The 17,400-nt window shown below is 47.9% G+C and overlaps 4 protein-coding genes and 1 non-coding gene across 7 annotated transcripts; 2 read left to right on the top strand and 3 right to left on the bottom strand.

Moving 5' to 3' along the window:
• Nucleotides 1-2,746: 2,746 nt before the first annotated feature.
• RPL39 (ribosomal protein L39) lies at nucleotides 2,747-5,383 on the bottom strand. The gene is made up of 3 exons (XM_051788889.1): nucleotides 4,334-5,383; nucleotides 4,019-4,122; nucleotides 2,747-3,054 (listed from the first exon to the last, which is right to left on the bottom strand). The coding sequence occupies exons 1-3, from the start codon at nucleotides 4,334-4,336 to the stop codon at nucleotides 3,006-3,008; spliced, it is 156 nt and encodes a 51-aa protein (XP_051644849.1). The 5' UTR covers nucleotides 4,337-5,383; the 3' UTR covers nucleotides 2,747-3,005.
• On the bottom strand, nucleotides 3,170-3,304 carry LOC127473559 (small nucleolar RNA SNORA69). The gene has a single exon (XR_007905497.1). It is a non-coding gene; the product is annotated as a small nucleolar RNA SNORA69 (small nucleolar RNA).
• UPF3B (UPF3B regulator of nonsense mediated mRNA decay) lies at nucleotides 5,266-12,141 on the bottom strand. Its single transcript, XM_051788726.1, has 10 exons — nucleotides 11,890-12,141; nucleotides 11,477-11,583; nucleotides 11,258-11,364; nucleotides 10,094-10,192; nucleotides 9,637-9,747; nucleotides 8,891-8,934; nucleotides 8,073-8,261; nucleotides 7,430-7,581; nucleotides 6,409-6,721; nucleotides 5,266-5,573 (listed from the first exon to the last, which is right to left on the bottom strand). Exons 1-10 carry the CDS (start codon nucleotides 12,124-12,126, stop codon nucleotides 5,427-5,429), a joined length of 1,506 nt encoding a protein of 501 aa, XP_051644686.1. The 5' UTR covers nucleotides 12,127-12,141; the 3' UTR covers nucleotides 5,266-5,426.
• Nucleotides 12,142-12,411: 270 nt separating this feature from the next.
• Nucleotides 12,412-13,285, top strand: NDUFA1 (NADH:ubiquinone oxidoreductase subunit A1). The gene is made up of 3 exons (XM_051788882.1): nucleotides 12,412-12,615; nucleotides 12,808-12,897; nucleotides 13,190-13,285. The coding sequence occupies exons 1-3, from the start codon at nucleotides 12,514-12,516 to the stop codon at nucleotides 13,244-13,246; spliced, it is 249 nt and encodes an 82-aa protein (XP_051644842.1). The 5' UTR covers nucleotides 12,412-12,513; the 3' UTR covers nucleotides 13,247-13,285.
• A 1,786-nt stretch (nucleotides 13,286-15,071) lies between these two features.
• AKAP14 (A-kinase anchoring protein 14) lies at nucleotides 15,072-17,366 on the top strand. Of its 3 annotated transcripts, none has more exons than XR_007904737.1 (6): nucleotides 15,072-15,280; nucleotides 15,400-15,493; nucleotides 15,585-15,676; nucleotides 15,771-16,013; nucleotides 16,348-16,400; nucleotides 16,776-17,366. XR_007904737.1 is itself a non-coding variant. In XM_051788867.1 (6 exons), the coding sequence occupies exons 2-6, from the start codon at nucleotides 15,409-15,411 to the stop codon at nucleotides 16,861-16,863; spliced, it is 495 nt and encodes a 164-aa protein (XP_051644827.1). In that variant the 5' UTR covers nucleotides 15,076-15,280; nucleotides 15,400-15,408; the 3' UTR covers nucleotides 16,864-17,366. The 3 variants fall into 3 exon arrangements, 2 of the variants coding, with proteins under 2 accessions (XP_051644827.1, XP_051644817.1); XM_051788867.1 differs by having other exon boundaries at nucleotides 15,076-15,280; nucleotides 15,588-15,676; nucleotides 15,834-16,013; XM_051788857.1 differs by having other exon boundaries at nucleotides 15,085-15,280; nucleotides 15,834-16,013.
• Nucleotides 17,367-17,400: the final 34 nt, after the last annotated feature.

The following is a 17,400-nucleotide window of genomic DNA, read 5'->3' as shown; positions in this document are numbered from 1 at the left end:
TGGAACTGCTCTGGCCACATCCATGCCATGGGACAGCAGGGCTGGTCACAGCAGCACAGACTCCATGAACAGCACTGGGGTCAAGTTCTGGTAACCAAAGTGCTGTTGATGAGACAGGTGGGACTGACAAAATATTTTTTGTCCTGTTAGTCCTCTGTCACCCTTTCACACCTGTCAGGGAAGGGACACGGGACCGCTCATACATCCGCCTCTGAGTAAGGCACAGAGTAAACAGTGGAATTAATGAGAATTGCCTTGAAGGAACCATTTCCTTGGCACTCATACCTGCAGCTTAGTCACACCCCACCAGGAAACCTGGACTTCAATGTTCCATTCAAAGGTAAAATTTAGCTGGCAAATGCTGCACTTAAATAACACAAAATGATTTTTAGTACTTGATTCCCCTTGACAGGTAATGAAAATCCCTTAAAGGAGCTTTTCCCCCATCTTTTGGTTGTGGGTTTAAACCTGTATTCTGTGCTGAGGTGAATTAGGCAGGGACTTCAGAAAGAGCAGAGCCAGAGCTCAGCTTCTCTGGGTGGTGGTACAACACGCTCACTGATGACACCCCCCTGCCCTGCCCGAGTTCTTTTCCACTGAGCAAAAAAAGGATCTTCTCCTGCTGCTGCACGTTGTGTTTGCCCCAAACCCCACGCCACTTCCAGTGACCCACCCCTCTGTCTTGCACGGTTTATTTTTATACCTGCAGAAGGGCAGTTGGTTTGGATATGCAGACACATTTAAAAAATATTTCTCAAGTACACAATTGGCTCTAACTTTGCTTCTCACTCAAAAGCAACAGCATATCCACCAAAACTAATGTAGTAAAACATCCAAATTATTTAGATTTTTTTTCTTTAAAGCTTCTGTTGGTGTCTCAATTATCTCATTAGCCCAGTTCTGCAGAGATCCCTGATCCCCCCTGCAAGTCTCACAGAGAGGAGAGGGCAAACAGAGCTGCCACAGGAACAACAGAAACCATTCATAACCAGGGGTTAAGATTCTGCAGAAGGCTGAGTTTATCCCAAGTTTAATTTGTACTAAATTTACTATGTGCTGTCCTTTAATGTCAAATTTGAAAAACAGATTGTCAAATGAGGAAAATAATACAAGGGGTTATTTTCCAAAGCAGCTCCTTAGTAGAAACTGCTTCCATCTGATAAAAATATCACAGTAAGGACAGTAATAGGGAGACTTTCTAATAAATAGTAATAAATTTTTCAATCTATTACTCAGGAAAGCTTTCCCACAAATGCCATGGAGAAAACTGTCTCTTTCCATTCTCAAGTCCATAAAATTACTGTTTTCCTCCTCAGCCAGATCCCCATAGACACAATTAAAGAGAAACTCTAGAGTAGCTTTGCCTGCCAACAGTGGTGCTGTGGAGAGGCTGCGGGAGGTTCACCAGGCTCCAAGGCAGATCTCCAGCCCTCAGCAGCGCTGTTATTTCCCAACATTTGCCTCAAGAGCAAAGAGACTTCAAATTCATTGGGGTCAAAGTGTCTGCAGCATGTGAGCCTCTCTGGCAATGCTGTTTGCTGCTTTCCTGTTGCAGTGACTTACTGCTTCCCTCTGATAACAAAGGAGTCTAGACTCTGACCAGACAGGAAGAGAACCTAGATGATACCTCTGCAGCGTCCTGAAGTTGGGAAAAATCCCAGCCTTGCTCGCCCCAGCTCACAGAACCCTCCAGCACAGCTTAGGAGGGACAGATTGCCATGAGTGAGATGTCTGTTTGTTGGCATTTGCACGTGTGAACATGTGATGTGCCCAGCATTATTTGCTACCAATCGCTATGCGAAGGAGGTAAATCTATTTACCTTCAATGTGAAGAGCAGCCACACAGGTGTGGCACCCCGAGGCTTCCTCAGGAAGCTGCCTCTCAGGAACGGAACCACCACAGCAGCTGAACCCAGGAACCTTGGCAGCCCTCAGTGTCAGGATGGGCTTTGCACCGTCAGGGATTTCCTGCTGACCGGAGCACCTACCCCGGGTCAGCTCTGCAGAAAGGGAAGGAGCAGCCAGGCCGGGCTGGGAGCAGAGCACAGCCACCTCCTCCACTTCCCTGAGGTAAATACATGGTTCCACAGGCCCCAGCAGAAAATACCAGCGTCAGGGAGCTGGAGTGACAACTACTCTGAGCCATTTTATCTGTTTTTTCCTCTCCCAATTTTTTAAATAGCTGATTTGTCTTGAGCTACTACTGTCTGCAAAAAATGTTTTATATTAAGCTGCACCTGTGGTTGACATGAACTAACTTATCAAACCAATACAGAGCTCCAAAGCAAGCTCAGGTTACCTCATATTCTAGGGAGCATGCAGAGATGATGTGCTACAGTTTACAGTACTGCATTTTGTAGGAGATAGATCTACTCACCCTTAGCAAAATTTTCTTTCATCCAGTTATTCCACTGCACCCACTCCCCAGCGAGGATTTTAATCACAGGCTCCAAGGGCTGCCCTGCCCCACTCCTACCTGGGAGTAGCTTCTCTAATAATTTTTTTTTCATTTTAACTCCTCTAAAATTAGTTCTAATTTTTACATCTTTTTTTTTTCTTTTAAAACGGGTACATTTTGCTCTCAAAGGTTTACAGCCAGCAAGTGACAAGGAAGACACAGCCTACTCTACCTGAAAAGAGCTGCCAGGGTTCCTCATACTAAGTGAGAACATACTCACAGGAATGTTATTTTTCATTCTGTTATGATCCCACCATATATATATACGAAATTATTTCAACCAAGCAATTCAGGTCCATATTTATTAGTAAGCCTGTGCACTGTCAATGCTCATGGTGATGCCTGAAAGAAAGAACACTAATAGAACACAGTCTCCATGTTTCAGATGCAAGAAGAGATTTTCCCAGTTAACATCAACATCCCAGACCAGCTCATAAAAACCCCACACTGGGGAGTGCAGTCCAGCACCACAGAAGGAATGACTTGAGGGTGTATCAATCTGATGCAGAAAGACCAGTGTTCATTAGAGCTCCCAGGACAGTCTCCCTTACAAGCCCAGCTTGGTCCTCCTCCAGTGTCTCCTTTTGGAGTTGTACCTAAGACAAGAGCAGGGTAAATTAGCAAAGTGCACACACACATTTGTTCAAAACATGAAAGAAGAGCAGCACATGGAAAAGGTCTATCCCAAGAAATATCCGTTTGTGAGCATGCACTTGTCCATGTTAAGAACAAACGTTTTCACCACGGTGCAGGTGAAACCGCAGACAGTGTTTGTAACAGAGTTGCTCTCAGCAGGAAAATGGCAGTGCTCCCACTGCAGGAAGCTCTGCAATTGCAGCCTGCTTTGGCACACAGCTCAGACACAGCTGATCACCACGGTGTTCAAGTGCCACACGTCAAAAATCCATCATTTTGCCCCACGGTACAGTACTCCAAAGTACTGCAATTTAGCTAAAACAGAACCTCGTTGTACATACACGCCACCAATCTTGCCTAGAAAGAAACAAGTTGGGAGGAGTTACAGGAACAGAACCTGGCAATCCTGCCCAGTTTCACTACCTGAGCCAGCCACTGCTGCTGTGGCTCTCCTCACTGCTTAGGGCAAAGAGAGAGAAAGAGGAGGAAAAATTCCGCTGCCTTAAAAAAATCCAGACAAAGAAGCGGATGAGATAACAAGCTCTCTGACCGAAGTATACAACAGCTTTTAAACAGCGGGCTCAGACAGGCACCACCCCAAGACCGTCAGAAACAAACACGCTACCAGGGTACAAAATCTGGAATAAATTACCCACAAGTGCAGCTCAGGCTTTCGCTTTACATGTGCCATCACTGAACACCCGTGGACCCTCGCAGAGCACTGGACAGAACGGCTACAGAAAGAAATGGCATGGAAACCCCACGAAAACTGCACTGCCACCCCTGCCTGGCCCTCACGGCCACAAAACCGCACTTCTGGAGGCATAAATGCCATCAGCTCCTCCTTCGGCCCGCACCGCCCGGGCCGCCCGAGCGCGCCCGTGCGGCCGCAGCTCCTCAAAACGCGCCAGCCGCGCTCGATACCTGATCTTATTGCCGGTTTTCATCCGGATCCACTGAGGGATGGGCCGGTTCTGCTTCTGCTTCTTGGCGAGGAAGCGCTTGATCTTAAACGTCTTGTGGGACGACTGCAAGAGAGCGCAGCGGTCAGTCCCTCACGGAGCCCCGGCACCGCCCCGCCAAGCCCGGGCGAGTCGCACCCGGGTCCCTCCCGCTCCCCCGCGGCCGCCTCGCCCCGCCACCCCCGCGGCCGGCCCGCCGGGCCCCCCGAACGCTGCGGCGGCGGTTCGCGATGCCGAGGCGCGGCGGATGGCGGCGGATTGCTCGGGGGGGGCTCACCATGGCGCGGAGCGGAGCGGCCTCCCGGCGATGGCGGCGGCAGAGGAGGCGGAAGGGGCGGGGCGGAGCGGCGCCGGCAGCGCTGGCACGGCGCCCCCTTGCGGCCAGGAGGACCCGCACGCAGTGAGGGAACGGCGGCTGCGGAGGAGCGAGTTTGTGCAGTTTTATTTGGGTTTAGTACAAAAAAAACCAGCTATGGCTAAAATTCGCTAGCTTGGGAGGAGCTGCTACTGGCGAAGTCTCGTTCTGGGCTGTAAAACAATACTTCAAGTTATGAGGGAAGAGGAAGCAGTTCCGAGAGGGCAGGAGTTGGGAAACGTTTCAGACTCTACAGAAGGGAGGATGCTGGAAAAGAACAGGATGCCCAAACCAGCTACATTTGATTAAAAAGAAGCATTTCAATGTAGGGAGACTTTGCATGAGAATTTGTCAAGACATATTCCATTCTTAAGCCAGCTTATTCATACACTCCAACTTAGTTACTTTATCCACAGAACCACTGAAGAGGAAGGTCTCTCCCTCCCTAACACTGTTACTGCACTGCCAGATGTTCTGCTCCTTACGTGCCAAAGTGCTCCTGTCCACTGGTACCTCAACAACCCCAGCCTGTATACCTGTCTCAGTGCTAGACTGACACAATTTAGCTTTCCCTGCCTCAGGCAGGAGCACCACACAACATAGCAACACCTGTATTACGTCTGGGCAACTCCAAGCTTGCTCTGCCTAAGTGCATCCAACACTAGCTCCCATCGCCTTGCAGTAGAGCTCTGGCTTTAGATCCAGGTGTCATCCCCTCCTGACCACAACTCATTTATTATCATAGTTAAGGCCATAAAGTCTTTCTATTTAGCAAAGATTCTCTTCCCTGTTGTAGTTAGATGCTGGGAAAATAAATTCAAATAACTGAAAATACAATGAGAACACATTTCAAATTCCGAATCTACAACTGAGGTTCTTTAACCAGAAACATCCAACAGCACAATGCCCCCTTTTCTTCCTTTGTTCCTTCTTCGCTTCGAAGGCACTTCTGGATTGCGTTGTACATGCTCTTTGGCTGCACAGACAGTCAGAACACATAAGGCTTGCATGCTAGTCACTCCTCTTCCTTCATGTGACTGGTCTCACTCTCTTGTTTCTTATCCACTCCCTGATCTGTGGGCTTTGCAGCACTGTCTTCATACTGACACAATCTGCTTCGGCTTCGGGCTCCTGGCTGGTACAGCTGCATTGCGGGGCGATCCTGAAACAAACCAGAACTGTTTAGACTCTTTCATAGCTCCCTGCTATCAGGGTTATTATGGCAGCAGTGGTATTAGAAATGGCTCAAATTCAAACTTTTCTGGGTGTTCTAAGTTAAATTACTCCACCATGGTGGCAACGTAACTTCAAGTGTCTCAAATCAAGGTTGTCTCTGTTGTAAGGCAACATCCCTGTTCAAGCCACAAAGAACACTGCTCACAGTTGAAGAGATTTGTAGAGAGTTTCCTGTTGAGTTCAGCTCACCCTCAGAAAAGAGGCCAATTTCAAATCTTCAAAACCCTGAGTTTCATTTGTACCTGACAATGTCTTAAGTGACATAAAAAACATGCACAGTGATGCTGCAAAAACTAATTTGCTGACGATATAAAACTAAACTCAAGACATTTCTTGAGCCTACAGGACATGCCCTATTCTGCAAGTAGCAGTCTTGACACTGCTTTGGAGGAGCCTGTTCAATCACTCTTCCACTTCGAGATGCATTTTCAGGCAGCAGAGATACTGATGCTCTACCAACACCTTAAAGATACAGCCCATGGCACAAGTCAGCAAATGGAAAGGTATCAGTGTCTTACAATTTAACCCATCGTATCTTGGCTTAATTCCTACTCAGTGACAAGAAATACCACAAATAATTTAGCAAAATTCAGTGGACAAACAGGAAAAAAAAAACTTTCTAGTAATGGCAGAGTTTGTTGCCAGAACAGGGAGAATTTTCAACAGAGAAACCACATGGTTCTTTCCTTGAAGTGCTTTTATCCTAAAAAACACAAACTGACCCCTATGAATCAACATATGAATTTAAAGAAATTCAGCACCTTGTTTCTGATACGATCTCTCTTAATTGTATCCTCTTTTTTATCATCTTTGGTTACTTTCTCAGATTTGTCCGTGCTGCTGGTAAAGTCTGTAAGATCACTTTTCTTTCCCTTTTCTCTGAGTAAGTCTCTCTCCTTTTTCACCTCTTCCTCTTTTCTTCTAAAAACCTTCTCTTTCTCATAGCGCTCTTTCTGCCTCCGACGCTCCTCTTCTTGGCGTCTCAGTTTCTCTCTCTGCGCTCTCTCATATTCTCTGTCTCTGTCAAAATCTCTATCTCGGTCCCTGTAGTCCTTTACACACTCATCTTCTGATCTGTATGAAAACAAAACTGAAAATTAAGCTCAAAAGATTCATCAAACAGAGCCGGGAGATCAATGTAATAGCGGTGTAAATGTGCAATAGGAGGACGACACACTGGCAGGTTCTAGGGAGCTCTTGGGCGGCTGTGACAACCCGAGTCATGCACGACAGCCAGAGAGGACACTGACCACTAGCACTTCCCAGCCTCCTACTTGCATAGCTGGTTGAGTCTCCTCTGGCTTTACAAAAACCTGAATTTCTGTCTCTCATCTCTGTTTCTCACACGACAAAACTGAACCTCGAACAGATCACAGAGCTTTTGAGAATTACAATTTCCACTTTGACCTTTTTACAAGACCTTAGAGGGACTAGTAACTGGAGAACACCTCTCCTCTCACCATGTTTATAATCATCCCATTGCAAGGACAGTGCTCACAGCCTGCTGCAGTCACCTACACCTGGGCTTCTTTAGTGCAGTTCTCACACTGAGTTGCAAAAATATTAAAATTTGTCCACTAGTGAAGAATTTTCAGGTAATTCACAGAGCTTTCTGCAATCACAGGGATGTGCACTGCCACAGAGAACACAGCCTGTGCCTTATATTAGGAAAAGCATTTAAAAGGAATTTCAAAACATTGACATAGCAGAGCAGCCTAAGCCTCATTATGATCAGGAAACAAGTTATAGATACATATATATTTATAGCAAGTACTAAAATACTTTTTTGCCTTCTCTTCTTTTGTCTCCCCATCAGATCGTTTGGCAGATGCACTACTCGCAATTTTTTCCTCCCTCAGAGTCTCTTTTTCCAGTTTCTTGGATTTTTCTTTTCTCTCCAAGTCTTTTTCATCTTTTTCAGGCTTCTTAAGTAGCTACAAAGAAAACAGAAGTCTCAACTAAAAAGCTCACTCTGATACATATTGTCTGGCACAACACCGAAATTGCATCAAAGGAACCACAGTCCAGTGAGAAGTGAACATTAAGGAAATATTACTGCAAATAGCAGCATTTCTAAAAGCTGGAGTGTATGAGTAAGCATTATTCACACAGCAAACTAGGATTTTTCTCCTAAACCAGGCCATTTTAGAAAGCTTAAAAAGTCTCCATTCCATAGTGAATTCACAATCCTGTTTACCACGGCATGTACAACAGTCACATGACAAGAAGTTTAAATATTACTATGAAGCATTACAGCATGTAAACCTTTACATTGCCTACTATTGAATATTACAAAAAATTGGTAATTTACTAACACCAAACTCATGTGATTTTTCACACAATACTCAAAGCACATTTTGAGACTGATATACAAATAATAGGGGAAAGGGAGTGTAACAGTTTATAATAAAGAACTGTTCTAGACCTTAATCTTTGGTTCTTCTTTTGATCTGTCTCTTTCTTTTTCTGGGCATCTGTCTACTTTCTTCAATTTTTCTGCTTCTTTTCTCTTCCTTCTCTCCTCCTCTTTCCATTTTCTTCTCTCTTCTTCTCTTTGTCTTTTTCTTTCCAATTCTCTCCTCCTCCTCTCCTCTCTTTTTTCTTCTCTCAGTCTCTGTGTGTGTAAAAGCAAAGAGAAATAGTGTATCTCCACACCAGAAAACATCTCTTTAAGCCATCAAATAACTCACCTCAAAGCTGCCTCTACTATAAAAGAAAAAAAAAAAATCCTGTCACCTCTACTGTTGTTGTGAACCTGAACATGTTGCAGCAGTATTTTTTTCTTACTCATAAGCCTTGATTTGTACTGTCTTAAAAAGCCCAACCACAACACTGGCCTCAGCCTTTATCATTCTAATTTTCATTTAATCTGCCCCACCTCTGATTTTCTCCAGTGCTAAAAGTTAAAATAACATTATGTGCTAGGAGAAAGATCATCCACAAGGACCTCAGCTGTAAGTGCACTAAAAATGGAAGCATTAAAATGGAATCTGTTTTGGCAGTGCCACAAGAGACAATTTGCTGGGACCAGAATGTACACAAAGCACCACCATTCCTACAAGGACCAACATTCCAGTACTTTAAAATATGTGAACCAGGTGTTGACAAGTGAGTTGGGTCAAAAGATCCTTCTTCAAAAGGAAGGGCAGAAACATATCAGTACACATACTGCAATATCTACAATCATGCTTTAAATGAGCAAATTGTACTTGCAAACAAGAAGATTCTGGAGGTAACTCTTACCTGTTTGTTTTTCAAGAAGTTCAATAAAGGAGTAGTCTTTTTAGCTAGAGAATATACAAAACAAATGTAAACAATTTGCCTTATCCAATACTGCAATACAACAAAACCCTGTATGAAGTGAAGCATCTTTACAGATTCCCCTGCCTGTCTCCTCTCACGTACAGCAATACTTTGAAACAAGTATTCCAAACCTGTCTCTGAACAGTGGCAATTATTAGGATTCTACAAACTTCTTTAGGACACTAATATGATACCCAGTACACCTCTGTGTACAGGGATACTCAGTCTGCATTAGGCTTTTCCCAGACTCTCTTGCTTTTAAAGATATTCCTGGAACATGCTTAAAAAGAGCAATCTGGTCATTTTTTGTGGTATTTTACCCAATCACATTCTCTCTTAACTTGTGCCTGTGTGGAACATCACAACTCACAGCACTGTGCACTAAACATCACTGCATCCACTGAAATGCAGCCACTCCAAAGCCTGGTCTGGCTAACAAACATCTGACCAGCAGCTGGCAACAGGAAGGAACTTTCTCACCTGAAACTTAAACCTAGAGAAGAATTTAGAGGATGGGAACAAAACAAAATATACACTGAATAATATTAGCCTAAAGGTTTACAAATACTAAGCAGGTACACAAAAGAATTCAGTCTCCTCCAGGTTGAGGAATCACAGCTTCAAATTACAAACCACGTTTCTTTGTGCTCTAGGAAAATATAACTATAGTACACAGATTTCCATACCTATTAGCTCTTTGTTTCTTGCCTCTATTTCCTCCAACAAAGTTTCAGGAGTGGAGGTTAATTTTTCATCATCTGCACTGTAACTTTCCAAAAACTTCTTGTATTCTGGATCTACAGGGAAGGGGAAAAGGAAGGGGAAGGGAAAAAAAAGGGAAAAACAAAAAAGAGATACATTGGAGCACGAAAAGCATTTGCATTATGCACTGCTGGAAGTCTGGGTTGGATTTACATAAGTTGGGTTGTTTATATGCCATCTTTTCATAAGCTGGCAGCTCTCAAATGAGCTGCTGCATTATGTTTGTCTGGGACAACCATTTAATAGACTTGCACCTCACAAAGCAGTGCCAATAAGCAAACATCCCATTGATGGAATTACAGTGTCACAGTAAAAACATATTCAAATTACTGCTAAGATTTTCAATCTACACATGCAAAACAAACTATCTTGCTGTTATACCATCTTCGATAGTTCCAGTTTTGGCATCCTTTTTCTTACTCTTCTTTTTTGCAGCTTTTTGGAAAGGTGCAAACTCAACTATGGCAGCATACTCCTGACCTGTTAAGAGGAGAGGGAAAAATGCATTAAAATAGAGATGAAGCAGATATAAAATAGACCATATTGTCCATATCTAAAGCAGGAAGATAAGCCTCACAAGAAACATGCAATACTAGAAGAGATTATTTAGACAGCATAAAAAAATCCTTCCATTTTGAAAGCAATTTAATAAAAAAACCACCCTAGAGACAGCAGAATTCATGAACTTGTAACCCTCCCAAATAAAGAAGAATCTTATGGACAGAGCTTTGTCACATAGAACACCTGTCTAGATGAATTGTAAAACACATGCACTTGAATCAAAGCTCCAGGTAAGACCCTTTCACTGCCCAAGCCAACAGGAACTTTTAGTGCTGCCCAATGTAAGCACTTCTGAAAAGCAAAATTTAAACCCATGAAACCTAACATGTTTAGAAAACAGGTAAGTGGTGACTAAATACTCAAATTTTTAACCAGTTAATTAAACCAAATATGTTTCCTACAGATTACTGTCTCCAGAGCAGTCACTTTAACAACTTAATCTGCAAAGAAGCAGCTGTTCTTTTTACTGAATCAAGATGACTCACTCAGTTGTAAACTGAAACAAGTGACAATTTCAGGTAAAAACTGACCAAAAGATAAGTGACACTGTTGGAAGTGCACAGAACAGGTGAGGGGAGTAGCAGAGGGTGACATCAGTAACCTCAGCTTCATTTGTTTGTACACTGACAGCATGAACCTGCTTTCACTTTACAGACTTGATGCTCAGGTATGACAGTGCAAACATTCACCTCAATATCAGGATTTATATCAACACCACTGCTGCCTTATATACACCCATCTGGATTTTACACATCGTATAGAAAATCCATTAAAAATACATCCATAAAAAAAGTCAATTTAAACTAGTTTCCACAAAGCACATGGAGTTTTCTTTGTTCTGTGAAATACTGCATAACATGCACCAAAGGCACTTAACCCGAACAAGCCAGAATTGGCTGCTCACCCCCACCCCTCCAACACTCAACCAGCACACGGCACAGACAGCGGGAAAGCAGCAACACGCACTGAGTGCCATTCACTCACCTTTGTGATCGACGAAAACATAGCCGTCGAAGCGATCCCTGAAGAGGACTATGTCTTCCTGGTTCTTGAAGTTGATGTAGGCTCTGGAGAACATGTGCGGGTACAGGCTGCGGAGACACAAACCGAGGGCGCTCGGCTGACGGGGCGGCGGCGCCACCGGGGCCCGGGGGGCGGCAGCGGCGGCTCCCGGGAGCGCCCGGGCGGGGCCCGCGGCCGTACCTGGAGTCGTTGGCGAAGAACTCGAAGTAGTCGTGCTCGGGCAGGGGCTGCAGGTGCTCCTCCAGCTGCTCCTTCGTCAGGCTGGGCGGGAGCCGCCGAATCACCACCTGCGGCACGGAGGGACCGGCGGTCAGAGGGCGGCAGTGCCGGGGACAGGGCGGTACCGCGGCCCTCCCGTCCCGGGTGGCCCCGTTCTCCCCCACCCCCGGCCCCCGCAGGCGGCCCCGTTACCGGAACAAGGCCCCGTTACCGGGTTGGGGGGCCCGTTCCTGAAGGGGTGGTTCCTGCTACCGCGATAGGGCCTGGTGCCGGGGGCTGCCCGGTCCTGGGGTGCCCGTTCCCGGAGGGTGCCCGTTCCCGGGGGGTGCCCGTTCCCGGGGGGTGCCCGTTCCCGAGCGCCGCGCGGGCCCCACCTTGCTGAGCGTCTCCTTCTTGTCCTTGGGCCGCTCCAGGCGGTCGATCTCGGCCGCGCCGGCCCTGCCCTCCGTGCCGGCGGCGGGGCCCGGCCCCGCGCCCAGCACAGTCCCCGGCCCGGCGGCGGCCCCGCGCCGCTCCTTGGGCCTGGCGTTCTCCTTGTCCTCCTTCATCCCGGCCCCGCTCCGGATCCCGATCCCGGACCAGGGCAGCGCCGCGCGCCCCCGCGCGCCCATTGGCCGCCGACTCTCGCGAGACTACGCCTGAAACGGGCCGAGGGTTCCGCCGGACTACAACTCCCGGCGTGCACCGCGCCCGGCACCGCCAGTCCCGGAGGTGTCAGCGACAGGCACCGGGTGCGGGATTGGGATCAGGATTGGGATCAGGATTGGGATCAGGATTGGGATCAGGCGGGCTGGGGCGCGGGCACGGCCTCGGCCTCGTTCCTTGCCGAGGGCCGGTCTCCCGCAAGCGCTGTCACTCCCACCGCCCCTCCGGCCCGCCGGGCTGTGACGGGCGCGGGGCAGGCCGGGAAGGGCGCGGGGCAGGCCGGGAGTGCCCCGGGAGCGCCCCGGGAGCGGCGCAGCGGGACCGGCACCGGGACCGGTAGCGACACCGGCAAGATGTGGTACGAGATCTTGCCCGGCATGGCCATCATGGGCGTCTGCCTCAGCATCCCCGGCTTCTCCACCATGTTCATGAACCGCTGGAACAACGGCGGCAAGGTCAGCGCGGGGCGGGACCCGCGGCCCCGGGGCTCCGCTTCCCCCGGGACCGCCCTTACCCCTCAGCCCCCTGCATCCTTCTGGGATCCCTTCCTTCCCGGGCTCCCCTTTCCCCCATCCCTCGGGACCCCATACCGGCGAACCCGGCGGGGGCCCTGCCCGGGGCCGTAACAGGCATCGCTGTGCCCACAGGAGAAGAGGATCGCCCGCTTCCCCTTCCAGTGGGCCCTGATGGAAAGGGATCGGCGGATCTCGGGTGTCAACAAGTACTACGTGTCCAAGGCAGGTTTTTGGGGCATGGGCAGGTACCACCGGGGGGGAAGAGGCAGGAGCCAGGCGCTGCTCCTCCATCCCCGGGCTCTGGGATGGGGTTCCCGCGGCCGCACTGGTCGCTCCCGGGGCTGTCGGGCTCCGTACCCGCAGCTGATCTGCCTCTGGTGCTGTGCATTTTAATTGTGTTTTAACTAGGACTTGGGTAATTAGGTGTAGTTTGAAAACTGGCGTTTTTAGCTATGCCCTGTTGCCCATTAGTGGCGAGAATGATGCAGATATAGCTGTTATTTTTTCTTTTTAGGGTCTGGAGAATATAGACAAAGGTGGCAGCACTTTGAAGAATCCACGTATCTATTGAGAATGATTGAACTCCTAAATAAAGATATATGTGTGTTCAGCCCTTGTATCTGTGTTGCTGTGGTGGGGTGACCGGGGCTGGACACCAGGTGCTCACCAAAGCTGCTCTGTCACTCCCCTTCTCAGCTGGACAGGGGAGAGAAAACATAATGAAAGGCTCAAGGGTGGAAATAAGGACTGGGAGAGATCACTCAGCAATTACTATCAAGGGCAAATGAGACTCAACTCGGGGAAATTAATCTATTGTCAATCAAATAAGAACAGGATAATGAGAAATAAAACCAAATGATGAAACACTTTCCTTCCACCGCTGTCTTCTTCCTGGGTTCAACTTCACTCCCAGTTTTCTCTACCTCGTGCCCCCCAAGCTGTGCAGGGAATGGGGGTCGTGGTGAATGTCATCACATGGTGTCTCTGCTGCTCCTTCTTTCTCAGGGGAAGACTCCTCACACTTTTCCCCTGCTCCAGCCTGGAGTCCTGCCCATGGGAGACAGTCCTCCACAAACTTCTCCACTGTGAGTCCTGCCCATAAGCTGCACTTCTTCACAAACTGCTCAGTGTGGGTTCCTCCCACAGGGTGCAGTCCTTCAGGAACAGGCTGCTCCAGCGTGGATCCCCTGCTGGGGCACAAGGCCTGCCAGCAAACCTGCTCCAGTGTGGGCTCCTCTCTCTATGGGCTCACAGGTCCTGCCAGGAGCCTGCTCCAGTCTGTGCTTCCCATGGGGCCACAGCCTCCTTTGGACTTCCACCTGCTCTGGCATGGGTCCTCCATGGGCTGCAGCAAAATCTCTGCTTCAGCTTCTGGAGCATCTCTTCCCCCTCCTTCTTCACTGACCTGGGTGTCTGCAGAGCTGTTCCTCCCACATATCCTCACTCCTCTCCAGCTGCAGTCTTGAAACCAAGTTTTTTCCCCCTTCTTAAATCTGTTATCCCAGAGGTGCGTATGAGCTGCATAAGTCGCATAAAAGCTTTGGACAGAACTGGTTTCCTCACTTTATGTGCTCTGATATGCACCAGGCAGCTGTCTGTGAGAGGAGGAAAAGGAATGCCAGAAAGACTGATTCTGTTTTCGCACCCACTTCTGACATGCAGTTCCCTGCTGCTGACTGCAGCAGCCTGCATGAATAGCCAGTGCTACCTCCTGCAGCTTGGATTCTTGCCTCCCAGCATAGCACTAGTCAGCAGTCTCAACTTACAATAAAGCCAAAACTTGTCTCTGCTACATCCTGAACCTGCTATAACGATGCCTGTTACTTATCTCCTTGTGGCAGTCAGAGTGAAACGCAGATTTTGTGTCACTGCCACCAACATTGATCCCCTGTGAGACATGGGGCATGGAATGACCACCCACAACCAATGTGGAGGGAACAAGGTGCAGAGTCACATGGATCAGACAAATTTCTGAGAAATGTCCAGGCTTGTATTAATGCTCTCTCAGCTGGACAGGAAGCATCTATGAGACCACGAGGACTAGGACCTACACTTTGCTCATTATTGATCGAGCAGCTGAATCCATATAGCAGCCTTTTGTCATTCTGGAAGAGCAGCTGCTGTGAATTCAGCACACTGTGATATGCTAAAACATTTCTGGCCTCTCTCTGTTGGTCCTTTCCCTATGAAGGGCTGGGAGACTACAGCCCTCTGTGCGCCGGGCTGGGCTGAGACTCTGCCCAGACAGCACAGAGCGGAGGCTGCTTTAGTTCCCCCATTGCCGAGACCGGCAGAAACATGACAAACAGAGAATCCGGCAGGATCCCACAGCTGCTTTCCTGGCCATACTGCCTTCCTTTTCCGTAACGCTGCGGCTGCTGGGGACGCATTTCCCCGGGGTCGGTGTATCCGCAGGGAATGCCGACTGGGATGCCGGGAGACGGCCCCGCCTCTCCATGGTGACGCGGAACGCTGCCGTGGCCGGGGAGCGGGACAGCGGCAGGGACACCGCCGGGGCCCGGGAGCAGCTCCTCGGGGCTGGACACCTTCCCTGGAATAAAAAAGCCCCGGGACCCTCCGTCCGTCCGGGGCAGCGCTGAGGGGGGTGAGCGGGGGCGAGGGGCGAGCGAGGGAGTGGCCAGTGCTCTCCGTGTTCCTCTGATGGGTCCTGCAGCTCTCGGGCCGGCTCTGTCTCACTGTGTTTGTGCTTTTCTTTCTCTAAAGGTGAAGCCAATGGACAAGGAGGAGGACAAAGATCACAAACCCCCAGACAATGAGAGAAGCAGTACAGAGGACTGTCTGAAGAAAAAGGAAAAAGGTATTGTGTTTGCTCTATTAGCATGTGTTGTTTTGTTGTTTGTTTGTTTGTTTTTTCCCAGGAGGATTTGTCAGCATTTTATTTGCTTTAGAAGCCAAGCGTGTTATCAAAACTATCCAGTGGACCACAGGCAACAACTTCACAGTGGAGAGAGGGCGACAGCAGATTGAAGAACTCATTTCTGTGAGTGACAATTCCATCCATTCGGGAAGGTCACACCCTCTCACTGTTAAGAAGTGTGAAAAATTTAAGGACAGCACCTCTGGTTCCTTTTTAGCACTGCCCTCAAGTCACCTCTACTGGACAGAGGGAGTCTTAGTGTGATGCCTTTGTTCGACAGACATGGGACATTCATGAGAGCTGGCTTCACCACTCAGAATTTCTTGAGGAAGAAGAACTGGAGGACAGCAAGAGGTACCATTACAGAGCTTGCTGGGGCATCCCAACACGCCGAAAACCCATCCCACGAGCAACAGCAAGCGTCTACTTTGTTATAGTGATCTCCAAACTCAAACCTGACGTAAGTACTCAGAAATGCCACACACCAGTCCTTAAAGGGAAAAGAGCACAGGGATTCCTGAGGCAGTCAAAACCAGCACAACAGCCCATAGCTGGTCAGAAATCTTACATCATCCCACACACTTAGAATTGTAACTTATGAGGCTTTACCTTTAATAGGCTTTAAGAAAATACTCAGAGAGGCTTTAAACTAAAACTATTCTAATCTGTATCAGAAACATTGTACAAATATCCAGGTTATTTTTGAAGACATAGATAGTAGCTCTTACCTAACTACAATGTCTGCTCTTTGAGGGGCTGTACATGACCTCTGCCCTGTCTCTGCTCTCTTGCAGACCTCGCCTGTGGAGGTTTTCTTCAGACTGGAGTCCAGCAGGCTGATTCGCAGGTAAATGTCATTACTCTTCTGTCACTGACACAACTCAGGAGGTTCTAGCAAGCTTTTCCATGCCAAAACCAAAGAGGGAGCTCCATGTAAATAAGTTTGCAGTCACATCAGGGAGGTGGAAGAAGCTGTCAAAATTTTGCTACACAAAATGAAATGACCCTGCTTATTATTAGCTTCTCTCCCTCACAAGCATAGATAGCCACCCCATGGGCATCTGCCTTCTCCAGGAAGAATATGTCCTGCTTACCCAGGTCTAGGCATGGTCTTTATTGCAGTAGATAGGCTTGCCTGGTGAATTAAGGCCAGCTCTGAGCTGGCCAAACTTGGATTCAATATTATTCTTACAATTTACCCTCTTTTTATTCCATCCTCCAGGCCAGAAGAGTGTCAGTTTAGAGAAAAGTGGCTTCAGGACATTATTGAAAATAAAATAATCCTCATAGAAAGACTTAGTTCCCAATGAGCAGCTCCAATTCACCATCACCAATGCTCCGTTTTGGAGAACCAAATAAACACAATGAAGAAAGAAAGGCTCTTCCTTAGCAGCATTTCTGCTTTGTGGACACATAAAAAGCATTGAACCTGTGCCAAATCAACGATGCCCTGACATGGCAGTTGGCTTTATGGGACGGTTGCTGGCAGGTATGGGTGGGTACACCAGGATGGAACCAGGTTCCAGAGTGTAAATGGGAAGAGACAGCTGGGAGGGATTTGCTGGTCTGTGGAACTATAGGGAAAACATTATAGGACTTTAGGACTTTTATCTTCTTTGCACCAATATACGAGACATCTCTGCTGCCCAACTTAGGGGAACAAAAAAAATAAAAAAAGGATTTAGGGGAACAAAAGCCCTCTCAAAAACACTTTCTCAAGTGTTTTTAAAAACAAGTTCAAAGGGGATATGTTTGGAAATATGTGGTTGAATCAAAGGTAACCACCACATAAGCACTGCTTGAGCAAGGCCTCCAAGTACAGAGCTTAAAGCAAACCATGCAATGCT

The sequence above is a fragment of the Manacus candei genome, unplaced genomic scaffold (genome assembly GCF_025592945.1).
Source record: "Manacus candei isolate 608988 ecotype Guabito, Panama unplaced genomic scaffold, ASM2559294v1 h1tg000003l, whole genome shotgun sequence".
NCBI classification, from domain to species: domain Eukaryota; kingdom Metazoa; phylum Chordata; class Aves; order Passeriformes; family Pipridae; genus Manacus; species Manacus candei.
Note: the sequence above shows the minus strand (reverse complement) of the source record. Positions and strands in the feature narration are given on the sequence as shown.